Raw genomic sequence first — 17,882 nt, 5'->3', positions numbered from 1 at the left:
TAAAGGAATAAACCCTGAACGTTTTTGCATGATTCATAGAGCCTTTCACAACCTCCTGCCGCCAGCTACAAACCACCTCCTCTCCTGGCACACCTGTTTCCGAGAAAGTGCCTTTGGCTCATTCCTTATACTTACTATACTACTGCATGCCCAGTTCATATGTCTCTTTAAATCTGAAGCATCCCCTGGACCTCCACACACAACGAGTGACTCAGTCCCTCCTCTACAAGTCCATGGCTCACGATATCATTTTCTGTAGGAAAATCTGCTCCAATGTTGCTGTGCTTCCTTTAAATACATCCAGTGCCCTGCAGCACCGAGTCTACAGTAACATCCCCGGCTCCTTGGGGCTCCCTTTGGGAACTGCAGACTTAATGATTTTGTCATCTACATATTATTATCAAATATTTGTGCCCACATGGACTCCGACAGGCACCGTCTTGCACACAACAGAAGCTAAACTATATGTGAGGTGAGGAAAAGGCGTGAGGAAGGAAGGAAGGAAATGAACGCGTTATCTCAAATTCTAAACTGAATTAAGAATTGTAAGAATAATGATGTGTAACTCAAGGTTTAAAAATTAATAAATTGCAGCAGCCTGGTCACTACTAAAATTATTGAAAAAGAAAATGTGTCCCAATGTCTCATAGGCATAGAGCTAGGACTCTGCTGACTATGTTTATCTGGTGCAATAAGAAAATCAGAAGATCTCACTCGTGGGCATGGACACACAATGCAGGGTACAGGGATGTGCTGTGGAACTGGGCCCCGGAACCTGTAAAATTATGTTGTCAGTGTCACCCCAAAAAAATTCAATTAATTTTTTTTAAAGAAAAGAAAACCAGATTGATAGTCATAGAGTTTACATGTATGAGGAGTGGTGGCTGGAAAAGATGAAGAAGAAAAATAAATGGTGGAGGATTTCTGAATATAGACTCGAAGTGGAGTACTTCGAGCAGAATTCAGCTTCCCAGAAATGTATTCAAGGGAGAACTGCATCCAGACAGGAGGCTACAACAATATATTCCTTAAAAAATAGTCGTTTTCTTGGCTCAGCGGTAGAGCGTCGGCCTAGCGTGCAGAGGACCCGGGTTCGATTCCCGACCAGGGCACACAGGAGAAGTGCCCATTTGCTTCTCCACCCCTCCGCCGCGCTTTCCTCTCTGTCTCTCTCTTCCCCTCCCACAGCCAAGGCTCCATTGGAGCAAAGATGGCCCGGGCGCTGGGGATGGCTCTGTGGCCTCTGCCTCAGGCACTAGAGTGGCTCTGGTCGCAACATGGCGACACCCAGGATGGGCAGAGCATCGCCCCCTGGTGGGCAGAGTGTCGCCCCATGGTGGGCATGCCGGGTGGATCCCGGTCGGGCGCATGCGGGAGTCTGTCTGACTGTCTCTCCCTGTTTCCAGCTTCAGAAAAAAAAAAGAAAAGAAAAAAAAAATAGTCGTTTTCGCTGATCGCAAAGCAAATCTTTGGTTTTAACGTAAAAGGTTATTTTCAAACATCCTCATCCTTGAAGTGTCATTATTCAAGCTACCATTATATTCCTCCTATCCTCCCAAATACAGGGGACCACATGCTCTGACATAGACAAAGCTTCTGATGTTCAAAATTTCCTCATCAGATCAACAGTCTGACACCAATACATTCGAGTCCAGCCAGATACAAACTGGTGGTAAAGAGATGAGTTAATGAAGAATCCACCATGAGAAAACAGGGACTCACAGAGTCCTGCTATACAATTCCGCCCTTCCCTTCTCTTAGCCACCTCCTTCTTATTTAAAAAAAAAAAAATTTTAAGATTTTTTTATTTATTCAATTTTAGAGAAAGAGGAGAGCGAGAGAGAAAGAGAGAAAAAGAGAGAAGTGGGGAGGAGCAGGAAGCATCAACTCCCATATGTGCCTTGACCAGGCAAGTCCAGGGTTTTAAACTGGCGACCTCAGCTTTCCAGTTAGTGCTTTATCCACTGCACCACCACAGGTCAGCTTAGCCACCTCCCTCCTAAATGAGGTTCCCAAGTCTTGCTTATGCACTTGAAGATACTGTACATGACTATTTTTAATTCGTTGAAGAAACTCTCTAGGGTCATTATTTGAAATGCATCTTAATTACAGAAAGAGACAGTAAAACAAGAGTTTAATGGTTTAATTAACTTTGAAAGTTTAATTTTGAAACCACTCTTAATATATAGTGAAAGATTTGCAGTCACATGTAGCAAGTTAACCACAGTACTTAACAATTCCGGAAATAATAACTTATCAAGTGCCATGTTTGAAATGAACTAGAAAATTCCTGAATGCACCCACCTGTAGAGATGTTCTATTATAGCTGCCAGTGTTGCTCGGTTGACCCCTGAAAGTGTACGTATAAATGCTCCATATTTTTTAATTCTTTCCTTGTCATCTTGGGTATCTAGAGGTTAAAAAAGAAACTTTAAGTCTAATGTAATAAACTGTATTAAAAATTTGCCTTTTAATAGTATTATATAACAATATTCACAATTATATTTCACTAAGCGATACAATCATGTTTTAACAGAAAAATATTCAAACTTCTATAATCCTGGAAAAGTATTTACATAAACATTCCATGGCTATATGCTACAGTTCTTATTCAAAACCCAGGGCTGTATTTTATTTTCTACTTTATGGACTACTGAACTTCATCTAATAGGAATATATTCAAATAATAACTCAAAGTGGAGTAAAAACTGAAGAGATAAGCCAAAAGTAGTTGAACTCTGACTATGAAAAGATTTTGCTATTTGTATTTGACATTACTATTCTTTTTTCCCTTGTGAAATCATAGAAATCTTCCAAAAACTAACCACCCCAGAGCTGTGAACTGTGCACTACCCAGCAGGTCCAAGAAATTTCACCAGCCCTGGCACCTTCAGCTCTTTGGAAAAGAAAAGGGGACAGTAGAAGTCGTGTGCAGCTCCAGATAGCTACGATACTGACTTACAGGAGGACGGGCCCTTGGCCTTCGTCACGGACAGAACTTGGTTAGTCATGGCGCAGATGACAAGAAGGAATTACCCTCCACTCTCCTCACCCCAGGAAGTCAAATACATACTTGGAGAAATTAAACATAGGAACCCCCAAAGTTCTAGTCCTTAGAAGAAGTCTAACCTACTAGTAGCTCACAGGGGAAATAACTGCTGACTTTGTAACTCGAGGGTATTGTACTCATATATTCCCTCTAAATTCCCAACTACTTTTGGAAACCAGACTTTTTCATTTTCTGTTTAGCCCTGCCTACTCTATTCACAGAAAGCCAGCGGCAAATGAATAATTCTTTAGAAGTACGTGGTCACTTGTAAAGGGCATTAGGATCCTTGGGGAGGTAAAAACCTCTATGACACATTTTGAAACACATTCCTATTCCATACTGCAACTGATAGCTCCTTTGTGCTTATTTAGCCTGCATAGAGATCTATAAAAGTAAACAGTCATATTGACTTATCTGCATTGGCAGATGAATGACTATAAAAGCAAAAGGGGCAAACACCTAGATTACATTCAGATATCACACTGGAAGTGAATGAAGAATTAACCACTGGCCCCCTAGCTGGGCAGCTCAGCATCGTCATGGTGTGCCCCAGTTGCAGGTTCGATCCCCAGTTAGGGCACATAAAGAATCAACCAATGCACGCATAGATGAGTGGGGGGAAAAAACTGATGTTTATCTTTCTCATTCTCTCCTTCTCTAAAATCAGTAAATAGTAAAAAAGAATTAACTGTCATCCCTAGTATAACCCAAACACTTACCCTTGTGTCATCCTGTTTCTAACTACAGAAATAATTGTATTTATTCAATAAAAAGTTAATTGATACTACTGTACTTATTACAAGAAGTCATTCTGGTATAGCACATTTTCACAAATCTTATAAAAACAAAAGTAAATGACACTTTCAAAACCAAGCCTAAGCAAATGGAAAGTAAAACTTAAGACAGATTTTAGGTCACACAGAAAATATAATGAACTATTCAACTAGCCACACAGACTTCAGACAATTTAATAGTGTTCCTAGAAGAACAGATCATATATCATATAAGCAAGTGCTTTGTCACTGGAAGACATCCTTCGCCTTGGCTGCACAGGACCCCAGAGAGCTCTTCCATGAGGTCACCCAGAGTTCTGGTTTAGCCTTGTCAGAAACAGCACAGGGCACTTCTGAAAGGTCAGGGTGAGAGCAGCAGGGAATTTGAAAGCCAAAGACTTTAAGGGCTATTTGACTCAGTATTCAAAGTCTTCTCCAAGTAAATTCTCAAAGAATTCACACCCAAGTGAAAGGTGAATGCAGTCCTCTCTGACACACGAAGCCACTCCCCAATACCTCCTCCAGGTAGACAGACATCACAGACAGCGCTTTGTCACTGAATCTGACAATTCAGCAAAAGCTTATGTGTCACACAGTTTTTGGTCACTAATATTATAATGAAGACAAAATTTAAATCTTTGTAAGACAGATACTATAAAGAACTATATACAGTTAAACTATACAATAAAATCTTTTTAAAACAAACATGAAGGTGGCAAGGTATCATATAACTCCATATTTTATACCCCAGAAAATTGTACAGTCAACTCTTCTTGTGATTAGAGTTAAACCTATTGATTTGAGAAATATCGGGAAACAAATAAAAGACTTCTGACTTAGGCATACTGTGAAAAGCTTTATTTTTATAACAATATTCTGTTCTTGCTGGTGCTAATAGGGTCATTCTTAGAATAATATTTCAAATTGTGGATGGTTTGTGACATGTCAAAATTAATTCCTTCAAATATCATATTGATGTTTTAAAGTAAACAAATACTTTCAAAGAAAAAACCCATTTCTCAACAGAGCAATATCGTACTGTCAAATTCTAAGGTCATTTTCCAAATAAATCTTTTTTTAAAAAATATTTTATTTATTCATTTTAGAGAGGGAGGAGGGGGGAGAGAGAGAGAGAGAGAAGGGGAGGGGGAGAAGCAGAAAGCATCAACTCCCATATGTGCCTTGGCCGGGCAAGCCCAGGGTTTCGAATCGACAACCTCAGGGTTCCAGGTTGACGCTTTATCCACTGCACCACCACAGGTCAGGCCACCAAATAAATCTTAAAACAGATTAAATGTGCCAGAAAGGAATCTATTAGTAAGTTAATGATATAATTCAAATGATAAACTTTAAAATTTGATATGAAAATAAAGACTGAAAATCCATTTTTTTGAAAACACTGTAAATATATGGAAAATGTTTGGGATTTAATAAAGTATTTATATATAATAAATAAATTATAGATGTGGGACTAAGACCACAAAATAAAATATAAAAATAAAAGTAGCTCTATTGAAAAGATGGAATTAAAGACAATAGTTATATTTTGAACTCTTTATATTGTTTTAATGTTTCTATAAAAGTTGTTTTGAATTAATGAAAATAAATCTAGTTTTACTGAAATCATTTTGACCAAATTAGTCATTCATTATAAAACTACTTTTCCAGAGTTGTTTCTTAAATAGGTTCTCTTACACTGTAGCAAAGATTTCTAACTTCATTTAATGGAATATAGAGAAAATAAAGAGTAAAAAATTGTCATTAGGTATTCCAATGAAGAAAAATAAATAATAGAGGAAAAGAGCCATATGGGAAAATCTTATAAAACCAATCTTATATTAAACCTTTCAGTTCAATCATAATGAGAAACTAACAGCATACATGGACTTGACCATAACACTTCCCAAGTTCAAGAAGAGTAAGAACTAAGAAATCTACTGAAAACTAAATATGTAAAACATGCCTTAACAATTATTACTATAAATTTCTTTTTAGGTAGATGTAAATAACTATTGTTATTTATACAATTTCTCTTCTGAGGCATATGTGCATTTTTCCCTTCAATTAAATTTTCAGCTTATCCAAGAAGAGTTTTAAAATTTAATCATCCAATTAAAAAGCGAACATTTATAATCATCTGCAGTACGTGCATTACCTAAAGCAGAAATCCAATATGGATAGAGCTCCTTAGTAAGGAGTGCATCGTCGACGTCAGACAGAAAACTTTTCAGCACGCCTGTCACGTCCTCAAGCTGATGCTTTCCAGCCCTCAGTTTAAAGCTTCTTGCATCTTTTTTGAAATTCTCCAGGAGTTCGCTTATGTGTAATGGATCACCGTTCTTTTGATAGATATATTTGTACCCTAAACCTTTAAGAAAAAAAAAGTTATATGAAAGAAATCTAAAATCAAAATGTACATTGATATCTTAAAAATTGAACAAATTGGATGAGCAAGATGAAATCATTATCCAAGCATTGATAGAAATACGTATGAGGAGAAAAGGCTTGTCCCCCTAATTTTAGTATTTACAATGGAAACATGATGAAATATTGTATATCAGCCTCGGCTTTTAGCAAGACCCTGGCCAGCCCTTCCCCCAGTTCTTCAGACTATCTTTTTTAATTGTTCTTTTAGAGCAAGTGCCCTATATTTACTTAGTTGCCTAGAATATAACTTGCTTCCAATTTCACTGACAAAACTGAAGCTCTCTGGTATAAATTTCCTCAACCCTCTGCCCTTGTTTTTGTATATTAGTATCTGTCTGTTCCCACCTTCACCTTCTCACAGATGAAGAGTTGGGTCTTCTTTTTTACAGAGTTATTGATTCAAGTGCTCATATAAAATAATAGAAATAATAGTGGTTAATAGGAGGAGAAGTGATTGTGATGTTGAACACAAAGCAGATAATACGAAAAAAAAAAAGCCTCCCTTGCCCCTCCCTGGTCTCTTTTCTCTTACTTCCAAAACTAAACGGAGTTTCCTTTATTTATTGTTCCTACCACCGCACATCCCTGTTAATCCTTTAAGCACACATTCTGTGCCCAATTCCCACTCTATTAGGAAAATCTTCATCAAGATATCAGTGTGCCTGACCAGGTGGTGGCGTAATGGATAGAATGTCGGACTGGGACACGGAGGAACCAGGTTCGAAATCCTGAGGTCATGGGCTTGAGCGCAGGCCCATCTGGTCTGCACAAGGCTCACCAGATTGAGCTAAGGTTTCTGGCTTGAGCAAGGGGTCACTTGCTCTGCTGTAACCCCTCCCCCCGTCAAGGCACATATGGGAAAGCAATCAGTGAACAACTAAGGAGCTGCAACGAATCGATGCTTCTCATCTTTCTCCCTCCCTATTTGTCCCTATTGGTCCCCTCTCTGTCTCTGTCACACACAGAAAAAGAATATCAGTGCCAACTTATTGGCTAGATGCTATTTCGTTTTTATGTAATGAGAATCCGCTGCAGTGTTTGACATTCCAAATGAATTTCCAATAAATTTATTTTAATCTCATGGTTTCATGGCAATATATCATACCCCCCCTTACTCTATGGTCACTCTTCTGGTCTATTTATTCTGCTCACCTAGTATTTACCAGCAATTCTAGGAATCTAACCTCCATTCTCTTTATTTCTCTACTTCCCCACAAAATTTTCAGGGTAAACCCACCCAACCTATGACTTCAACCACTTACATGTACTTTTTCACCCAGGTTTTAATTTCAAAGATTTCAAACACATTTGAATAAACATATGCCATATACATACAACACACATGAACAAGCACATACACCATGCTTATACATATAGACAAATCAAAATAATTTAACAGAATGAATTCTTCTCTTGCTCCATTCACTATTTCATGTCCAATCTCATCATACCCTTTATTTAGTTCTTCCATCTCAATATATGCAAATGACTTTCCCCCAATTCTTCCATGGCCACCCCTACTCTGGGTAAGATTTATCCTTACAGACATCTGCACTAACCTCAGAAATGCTCTACCACAGAATTTTGTACACTTGAGATGTAACTGCCCACTTGTTTGTCTTTGATCCACAAATCTATAAAGCCCTAGAAGGCAAGGTTCATGCTTATTCTCTGTAGAGAACAGTTATATAGTACCTAAAAGAATTAGCAGATTTTCAATAAATGATCACTTAATGCAAGAATAAGCAAATTCTACAAAAAACAATTGTAAGTTTCTGAGATACTACGTTCCTAGCTGAGTGAATTTCTAATAGCTGGTAATCAACTAAGTTAACCAAATGTGAATGTGAACACAATTTTGTTTACATAAATTAATTTCCCCCAAGAACTAACTATTGTAACTCTTAAAAAATGAAAATTCTAAAGTTCATACTGTGAACTCAGTCAAGTTCAGATCTTGACACAATGAACACACAAAAATATTGGTCTTTAAATTTTAACCCAAAGGTCAAAAGTTAAAACTAAATGTGACCTGAAAGGCTCTGAGCTGACCACCTGCATCCTGTAATCACTGGACATTTTTTAATACCATGGGGATTTTCCTCAAGTTCTGCTTATTAAAAAACATTAAAAAAATAAAGTCTTTCACTGGCTTTATTACTTTAATATGCAAGCTAATGTACCTTGTGTTAGAGTTACAAAGTAGATATAATGTATGAAATTTAGTTGAAAACAATCTAATGCTTAATGATTTTAAATTCAAATAAATATCACAAAGTAACTTCTGATTTCCCTAGAGAAACATGGAATTGTATACACTAGAGCTAGTCAAGTTATTTTAATCAGTTGTCAGCTTAAGAAAGACTCTATGTCATTGTAAAATTAACATGATATGAAAATTCCCAATGAGGTTATGCCCTTGCCAAAACATAGCATGTGTGCAATTCATTCATACAACTGCACTAAACTGAATAACTGATAAAATGAAGATGATAACCTTCTCTCTGCCCCATTTTCAAATAAACAGATGATTACAGCAGATAAATTCATAAACATACTATCATGGGAAGAAACCTCACAGAGTAATGCCCATATAATGTAGAGGTATAATTCAAACAACATATCTGAATATTAATGATAATCATACTTGGATTATGTATGAAGTAAAAATACTTAAAACAGCACTATTCCTAAAAGAAATTAGATTAATATACGAATATCATAAATTTCCACAATTATTTTCCTCATTGCTTCTGTTATTTCTGATATTTTGTTACACATCAGTTTGCTGCCAGTTCTCATGCAGAATACGCATAAGCCACGGGTTTGTCTTGAACTTTCTACTCACACCGCCATATTTCCAGCACCAAGGTCAGCGGCTGGCACACAAGACCCAATAAATAAGTAGCCAACTGAACACACAGTGTTTTACTGCAGCTCCCTCACTAACAATACTTTCTTTCAACTAAAAAACACCCCAACGCATTTCTAATTTTAGGAAAACAAGAAAAGTTAATACACCTTCCAAAATACCAGATCAATCATTTTACTCTTTTCCACATCTGTAATCTAACTCAAGGGCATATTTATCTACAGATTAAAAAGTAGAAATATTTTTATATTAAACATATAGTCAAGGAATTTCTAGCTTCTAGAGTATTAAGGAAACATGTAACAGAAAGAAGGAATTTGAAGAATTCACAGTAATTTGAAAATAACCAGGAAGAATAAAGGCATACGTTTGCTTTTCAATACTATCTAAAATATTACCGCTGTATATTAAAGTGAAACTGGACCATGCAGGCATCAACTCGTTAGCTATTTTACTATCTACACACTATTAAAATTTTTGTTACAATTAAGTCAACACTATTACAATCAATAACCATGATTCTTAATATAAACATGTGACCAATAACATGGTAAGTGAAATACATACATACACTCTTATTTGCATGCTAAAAAAGTAAATTCTTTCATATATTATCTTATGATTTGCCATTTCTAAAGCCATGCTGAGGCAGCACACTGAGTTCCCCGAGACCTGACTGTAGGCTTGCACCATCTGAAAAATATTCTTCAATCCATTTTCAATATACACTTCACGACACAGATTCTTTCAAAATGTGATTTAAAAATTTTATGCATGTAAAGGAAGAAGAAAATGGTAAAAGTACGTTCCATAATTTAAATGAGTTTTACTGGGAGAAGGAATGGCCTTTTACTGAACAGCGACTGTTTTTATTTTTCACTGATGTACTTAACAACTACAAAAGGCTCTAATTCAGTCCAAAGGAGGTACCACTTAAAACCTGTAAGAAAGATACTAGGAGTTCTGGGGTTGAATAAAAACTCTTGATACTCACCATACTGCGTAACAAATGCTATACAGCTGTTCACGATAATGGGCACGTCGTTTTTGCTGAGCTGCTGATCTTGCAAAGCATTGCCATCTGTACCTGCTGCTTTCGCAATTGCAGTATGCCAGACTGAGAAATCCAGCTTGGTGTGCCCACGGATGTATAATGTTCTGTGAAGTTTCAAAAGCAGTTCAAATTATAATTTTGCTTAAAAAGAATTCTTACTTCTGGACAGATGACTCTTAAATCCATACATGTTATCTTGTCTGACCCATGAGAAGAAAAACCCTCCATCGACCATTAGCTCCCACTCAGAATGCCTCTTTGTCCTGTATGGTCATCTCTCCCCATGAAGGAGAGGAAGTTCTCTGAATCTGCGGTCTCCCCTCCTTCCATTTCCCCGCCACTCTGATGCTCCTTCCGCAGATGGACTGAAACGGTTCTGGTAAGCATCACTGCTGATGGCTATTGGAAATATGTGACTATACTTTTCAAGACTTACAACTGTTGATGATTTTCTTTCTTGAGAAAGAGAGAAAGAGAAAAGCCTACTCAATTGGCTTTGTGGCACAATTCTTTCTGGCTTGCCTCTGAGCTTTCTGGTCAGCTTCTTATCCGAGCTCAGTTACTCTTTCTGAAAATGAAGCTGTAACCTCAGTGAACTCACAAGAACTCCAAGGCCTCTCCACCAAGACATCGTTCAAGCCTGTGGTCTCATCCCCCATACACAAATTGGGGAATCCCAAGGCTTCATCTCCAGGCTGTAACTTACTCTTATAAATCGAGTCTCCCTAAGCAAAAAGCAAAGGCTGGAAACAGCGAGGACAGTGGGAAATTGGACCACGTCCAGAACTCATGTTCTAGCTCTGCACTACTTCCCGTGTGACCTGGGAGAGTCCCCAGCCCTCTCAGGGCCTCCAGTGCATCACTGGCAAAATGAGGATAATACCTGTGCTTTTCCCAGCACTGGATAAATGTAATATTAATAACTAAGAAACATTAATCCTTGGGCACCTTCACCGTAATGTGTCACAGGCTTCTCAAACCTTTCTGCCTCCTCATACTAAACAGATACTATGATTCTCCACTTATCCCAGCAGAAACTTAGGATTAATAGATTAGTTCCCCCACACAACATACACACACACAACACACACACACACAACACCCACACCTTCATCAATGCCACATGAATTCAGTCACAAAATGCTGGTTCCAGTTCCCTGGCATATTTGCTTTGCCTCCTCTTTTTTCCAACCTTGCCTTATTTCAAGTCCTTAAAATGCTTCTTGAAGAAACTAACCCCCCCCTGCATAGAATCCGTTCCCCAATTCTCCACCCATCTCATCCTGACTCTTTGGGGCTGCCGGAATGATCTTTCTAACATGCAAATCTAATGACATCACTTCTTGATCACTGTTCTTCTGTACCTCTGGGGTTTTCAAGATTAAAAGGCCTTCATGATCGGGCCCATAATTCCTGTTCAATTCTGCCCATCTCCTTAGCTCTGTAATAAACAGTTCATGCGCTTTGGCTGGCAACTCCAACTCGCCCCCCCAGTACTCCAGGTGACCACCCTGATGTCCCGCCTACATTCATGTGTAACAGGTGTCCCTTCTCAATCCCTAGTAGCTGCTCTGCCCTCCATTCTAATATCTGTTCTATGTTTGAAAACATCTTAGCAGAATCCAAACCTCACACAGGCAAACAAGAAAAGCATTTAAGTATCTTTAGTCATTAGCACAACGTCTGACATTTAGTAGGTACACGTAATAGTTTCAAAGTCCGATCACTAGATATAAATACTGATGTGAAGCTCCAGTTAAAGTAATCACTAATGTATTTGAGTGTGTTTGCACCAACGTAGTAAAACTATTTAAACTCCACTTCAATCTATGCGGGCGTTCCTCTGGACTCAGTGGGGAATGTGCTGTGTAAGCCTGGGTCACTCTGGGTCTTCCGTGTTCCTCAGAGGGAGGGTTAACTCTTACCTTCCTGATAATCCACTGACCCTAGTTTAATGGAAGAACAAAATAAAAAACCTTTTTTTCCTTCAGTTTCTTTCCTTGAAATGCTCCTCCAAGAAGACAAAGTTATTGCACCTCACCACAGTTACGCAGGATCTGAACTCGCTGTGAGGGCCTACTTCACTAACGTCCAGCACCTCCATCACTTGCTTCCTGGCATCTTTAGCTACTGTTTTTATTTTTCTACATCACTATAGCAGCCCTGACCCCCAGGCTTTCTCATTTTATTCTGACGGAATTCAGCCACTCTAATGAGATTCCTGACATGTGTCAGCCTTTGTCGTTTCTCTTACCTCATCTTTAGTTCAAGAACATTCTATGGCTGGGTATATTTATCTAAATGAAACTGTGTAACTCTGGTCATTTCCCCGAGAAATTTCAAGCCCCTACACCTTGTTAGACCTCACTAAAGTTACAGATGGCTAAACTCAGGAGTTTAGGTAAAGAGAATCTTAACTTGTTTTGCGCCTTAGTTGTTTTTGTTTTGTTTTACCTGATAATTAAGCTCTAAATTAGATATATCTGAAACTATTTGTTTTTAAACAAAGCCCTACAGTAGGTGTTTCAGCAAGCAGTGAAAGAAATCCAAAATGCAATGGCACTCCCAAAATACCAATATAATTCTGCCATTAACTGTGAATGTTTCAAACTTCAAACTTCGTTTCTGGTCAGGAGAAATCCCATGATGACAAACTTAGTTGTCTCCTTGTGGGACTGGTGAGGGGTAAAACGAATGACAAGCTAAGTCCTGAGTCAACTTGTCAAGGACTGAATCCTAAAATACATCATCTGGTGCAGCAGAGGTTTGACATTTAACTGCATCAATTCAACAACTTTCCTCCCTGATGCTTATCTAAACTCTGTGCACATTGAAAAAAACATCAAAAGATATTTTCAACACAAATGCTGGTGGAGTTAGTGATTTCAAGTGTTACCAATGAACCATTTTACATTTCTGGATAAGAATCCCAAAGAAACATTCATTTACATCTGGAAAATCTGAAACGTTATTTTGAATCCTAATTGTAGAGAGAATTATTCTAATTGTCCATTTCCCAAGCATGAGTTTTAAAGGGTACCTCAAAGCCATATAAAGAAACATCCCAATATCCTATAATGAATCAAGACAGTTCAATCAGACCCAGAAACCAAGTCCCAGAACTAATAAAAACAATTCTCTCAAAATTGCAATATAATAACCACAGAGTGTGGTCTATCATATTTGAGCCTAGTCTACTGACAAGAACCAGAAATGGCTTCACACATAATAGAACTAATAAATTTGTATAAAAATAAATTCACTTATGTAACTAAAGAACACTTTAAAAGTAAAAAGCAAATAATACGCTAAGTATACAAAAATAAAAACACTGAATCTTCTAGCGTGTCAGCATTTATTTGGCCTACAAATACATTATTTTTCTTTCATTTCTGAAAAATATTTTTGCTGAATAGAGTATTTTAGGTTAACAGCTGCTGGTTTAGATATTTTGTTGAGGTTCTCCCTCCCCTTTTTCTCTTCTCTTTTTTTGGAAGGGGGGAGCATTTTAAAAGATATCATTATACTATCTTCTAGTTTGAACTGCTTTTAACCAGGCATTCTCACCTTTGTCTCCATATTTCATGTGTTTTCCTCTGAGACATTTTTCCTCACACTGGACTTCATCATGCTTGAAGTATGTTGATTTTGTATGTGTGGGTTTACAGTTTTTATCAAACTCAGAAAATGTTTAGCCACACTTCTTCATATATTTTTATAAGCCATCTTTCTCTTCTCTCACTCTTGGGTTCCAATTATACTGAGACTGCTTGATACTGTCCCACAAGTCCCTGAGGCGCTGGTGATTGGTTTTAGTCTTTTCTCCCCGCGCTTAAGTGTTGATCATTTTTCTATTCTCATGCTTTGTGGTTCATTAGTGTTATTTTATATAGAGTCTACTCTTAGGTTAAGCCAATCCAGTGAAAGTTTTTCAGATAACATACTCTTTAGCTTTAAAAGTTCCATTTGATACTTTTTTTTTTAGTTATTCATATTTTCTTGATATGTTTGTTATTCTTTACATCTTTGAAAATATTTATAATATTTAAAAATCACTGTTTAGAATCTTTGCTAATTCCATTATCTTTCTCATTTCTGGATAAGTTCCTATCAACTGATTTGCAGCTTTTTCTTATCACTAGTAACCTTAATCATATGCTAGACATTGTGAGTGTTAACTGAGTGCCAGAACTGTGTTATCTTCCTTTATTGATCTGAGAGAGAGAGAAGGGGAGGGGGGTGAGGAGTGGAAAGCATCAACTCGCAGTACAATAGTTGCTTCTTGCATCTGCCTTGACCGGGCAAGCACAGGTTTTTGAACCAGCAGCCTCAGTGTGGTTTTCCTTTAGAATACTGATGTTTGTGTTGGCAAAATCTGCCTGTTTGACAAGGGCCACTAAATTACTTGTGGGGTAAAGCTGATCTTTTGGAGGTCTATTTTTGAAGCTTAGGTAAAAACAGATCAGCTTTTACTTGGAGGCTGGCCTGGCCCCGATACTAAGGAGTTCCTTTTCTGGGGTCTTTACCAATGCCCTATGTGTTTAATGAGGTCTCACACAGCTGGATGGAATTTGAACACACCCGAACACTATGCTCTGGGAACTAACTGTTCAACGTGTAGCCCCACTGTGGGAGCTGTTTCTGCCTGTGTCGCGGAGCCTCACCTGCTGAGGAGCTGGGACGGAAGGGAACTGCTCCACGTGTAGCCCCACTGTGGGAGCTGTTTCTGCCTGTGTCGTGGAGCCTCGCCTGCTGAGGAGCTGGGACGGAAGGGAACTGCTCCACGTGTAGCCCCACTGTGGGAGCTGTTTCTGCCTGTGTCACGGAGCCTCACCTGCTGAGGAGCTGGGACGGAAGGGAACTGTTCCACGTGTAGCCCCACTGTGGGAGCTGTTCCTGCCTGTGTCGCGGAGCCTCGCCTGCTGAGGAGCTGGGACGGAAGGGAACTGCTCCACGTGTAGCCCCACTGTGGGAGCTGTTCCTGCCTGTGTCACGGAGCCTCGCCTGCTGAGGAGCTGGGACGGAAGGGAATTGCTCCACGTGTAGCCCCACTGTGGGAGCTGTTCCTGCCTGTGTCACGGAGCCTCGCCTGCTGAGGAGCTGGGACGGAAGGGAATTGCTCCACGTGTAGCCCCACTGTGGGAGCTGTTCCTGCCTGTGTCGTGGAGCCTCGCCTGCTGAGGAGCTGGGACGGAAGGGAATTGCTCCACGTGTAGCCCCACTGTGGGAGCTGTTCCTGCCTGTGTCGCGGAGCCTCGCCTGCTGAGGAGCTGGGACGGAAGGGAACTGCTCCACGTGTAGCCCCACTGTGGGAGCTGTTTCTGCCTGTGTCACAGAGCCTCGCCTGCTGAGGAGCTGGGACGGAAGGGAACTGCTCCACGTGTAGCCCCACTGTGGGAGCTGTTCCTGCCTGTGTCGCGGAGCCTCACCTGCTGAGGAGCTGGGACGGAAGGGAACTGCTCCACGTGTAGCCCCACTGTGGGAGCTGTTCCTGCCTGTGTCACGGAGCCTCGCCTGCTGAGGAGCTGGGACGGAAGGGAACTGCTCCACGTGTAGCCCCACTGTGGGAGCTGTTCCTGCCTGTGTCGCGGAGCCTCACCTGCTGAGGAGCTGGGACGGCAGTGAGACCTGAGGAAGATTTCTGAAGCTCTTTCTCGACACATCTACCTCTGCTCTGACACTCCACCCTGCACATTTTAGCAAGTACAGACTCCCCGAACTTCTAACCCTTCCTCTTCAGGGTAGCAGCACCGCCACATTCTGCTGGGTCTCCCCACTGACCGGGCTGGGGACTGAAAAGCGCCTGCAGAGAGGGAGCCAAGGTGGTCTTAAGTCTCACTTCCTTTGCTCCCCTTCCCTCCGTGATCACCCCCTGGAATACCCATCGTCCCCACGTCTGAAAGCAGATGGTTCATCTATTCTGTCCAGTTTCCTGGTTGTTTGAACTGAGAGGGCAGGTACAAGGAGAGTGATTTCTTCATAGCTCTCAGAAATAGGAGTCTGGCAAATGTAATTTCATCACTGCAGCTATAAATTACCTTCATTTTCATTTACAGAGATACAGTATTTTTTCCTAACTTCAGATAAGAAACTGCTGCACAGAGATGGACTTCTGGCCAGAAATGGGCAAACAATTATTAAGAAAATCTGGAGATGCAGACAGTGTGTCGCAAGATTAATACAGTTGAAAATGTTATCCTAAGTAGCTTGTTCTTCCTGAATCCCACAGTACAATAAAATATGTCAAGGCACCTGATTCCCTGAGAAAGGCAAGGGCTCTAGTTTTTCAATCTCACTGCTATACACTCATAGGCTATACTATATAATGCTATGCTATGTAGTATATATACAATATATATAGTATATATATATATGCTATATAGTATATATACACAGTATATATATAATTCTATGCTATATAGCATTATATGCTATATAGTATATATACACAGTATATATATAATTCTATGCTATAGCATTACTAACATGTGTATAGTACAGTATTATATACTATATTAATAATATAGGAATTGAGACTCAACCCTGTTCTGAGTCTGCTCAAAACCTTTAATGGTGTTGCCTGACCAGGCGGTGGCACAGTGGATACAGTGTCGGACTGGGATGCGGAGGAAGGACCCAGGTTTGAAACCACAGGTCGCCAGCTCGAGCATGGGGTTGCTGACTTGAGCATGGGATCATAGACATGACACCATGGTCACTGTCTTGAAGCCCAAGGTCGCTGGATTGAGCCCAAGGTCGCTAGCTTGAGCAAGGGATCACTTGCTCTGCTGTAGCCCCCTGGTCAAGGCACATAAGAGAAAGCAATCAATGAACAACTAAGGAGACTAAGGAGCCACAATGAAGAATTGATGCTTCTCATCTCTTTTCCTTCTTGTCTGTCAATCTCTATCTATCCCTCTTTCTATCTCTCTGTGTCTGTCTGTCTGTCTGTCTCTCTCTCTCTCTCTCACACCCACATCCACACACACACCCTTTAATAGTGTTAGACTGGCTGTTGGAGGAATCCAAATCATTTTAAAAAGTAATTTTTAAAATAGTTTTAAAATATCCTTTAAAAAGAAGTCTTCTATACCCTTGTAACAGACCTGCAGTCCCTTCCAGAACAAGGCAAGCTGTTAATGAAACTTAATTGCTAATACTATATAATGTGGCGTCAATGTCTTCTAGGCCTGCTGGTTCCTGCATCCTCCTCAAGACAGCAAGGTTAAGCCCATCTGGACTACATTAGTTCCACAGCCCATCCTCTTTCTCTGAACCTACTGTTTCTGCCTCCTGCAATATGTTAGTCTCTCGGTTGTCTCATTGTTTCCTACTGAAATTCTAGCTAGGAATTCCAGATCCAATTGAAAACACTTGTTTTGAAAAAAAAATAGCCTAATCTTTTTTTTTTATCAAGATGGGATCTTTACATTCTTTTGCATTTTCTCCACAAATCTCATTTATTTGTAAGCTTACATTTTATATACAGAAGGGGCTTTGAACTGATTGAAATAAATTTCAAGCAAATAATATATACTTTAAAACCACCTTTTGTTAGTCCTGTATTCCCTTTACCATAATTCTCTTTAACAACAACTACAAAACACTTCACAACATAAATCTGAACACTCGTGTGGTGAGGGGAGAAAATCTCTTGTTTACCTTGGCAACATTCAAATTAAACTATCAGAAAGTTACAAAAACAGT

The 17,882-nt window shown here is 39.5% G+C and overlaps 1 protein-coding gene across 4 annotated transcripts in view; it reads right to left on the bottom strand.

Annotated features, from left to right (window-relative positions):
* Positions 1-17,882, bottom strand: part of ARAP2 (ArfGAP with RhoGAP domain, ankyrin repeat and PH domain 2) — a 179,100-nt gene that overhangs the window by 48,367 nt on the left and 112,851 nt on the right. For all 4 annotated transcript variants that reach the window (XM_066279125.1, XM_066279123.1, XM_066279126.1 and 1 more), the window contains exons 20-22: positions 10,116-10,279; positions 5,978-6,190; positions 2,305-2,410 (exon numbers count right to left, since the gene is read on the bottom strand). In XM_066279125.1, coding sequence (XP_066135222.1) covers positions 2,305-2,410; positions 5,978-6,190; positions 10,116-10,279 — 483 coding nt within the window. The remainder of the gene's footprint in view (positions 1-2,304; positions 2,411-5,977; positions 6,191-10,115; positions 10,280-17,882) is intronic.

This window comes from Saccopteryx bilineata, chromosome 5, assembly GCF_036850765.1.
Source record: "Saccopteryx bilineata isolate mSacBil1 chromosome 5, mSacBil1_pri_phased_curated, whole genome shotgun sequence".
In the NCBI taxonomy this organism is placed as follows: Eukaryota; Metazoa; Chordata; class Mammalia; order Chiroptera; family Emballonuridae; genus Saccopteryx; species Saccopteryx bilineata.
Note: the sequence above shows the minus strand (reverse complement) of the source record. Positions and strands in the feature narration are given on the sequence as shown.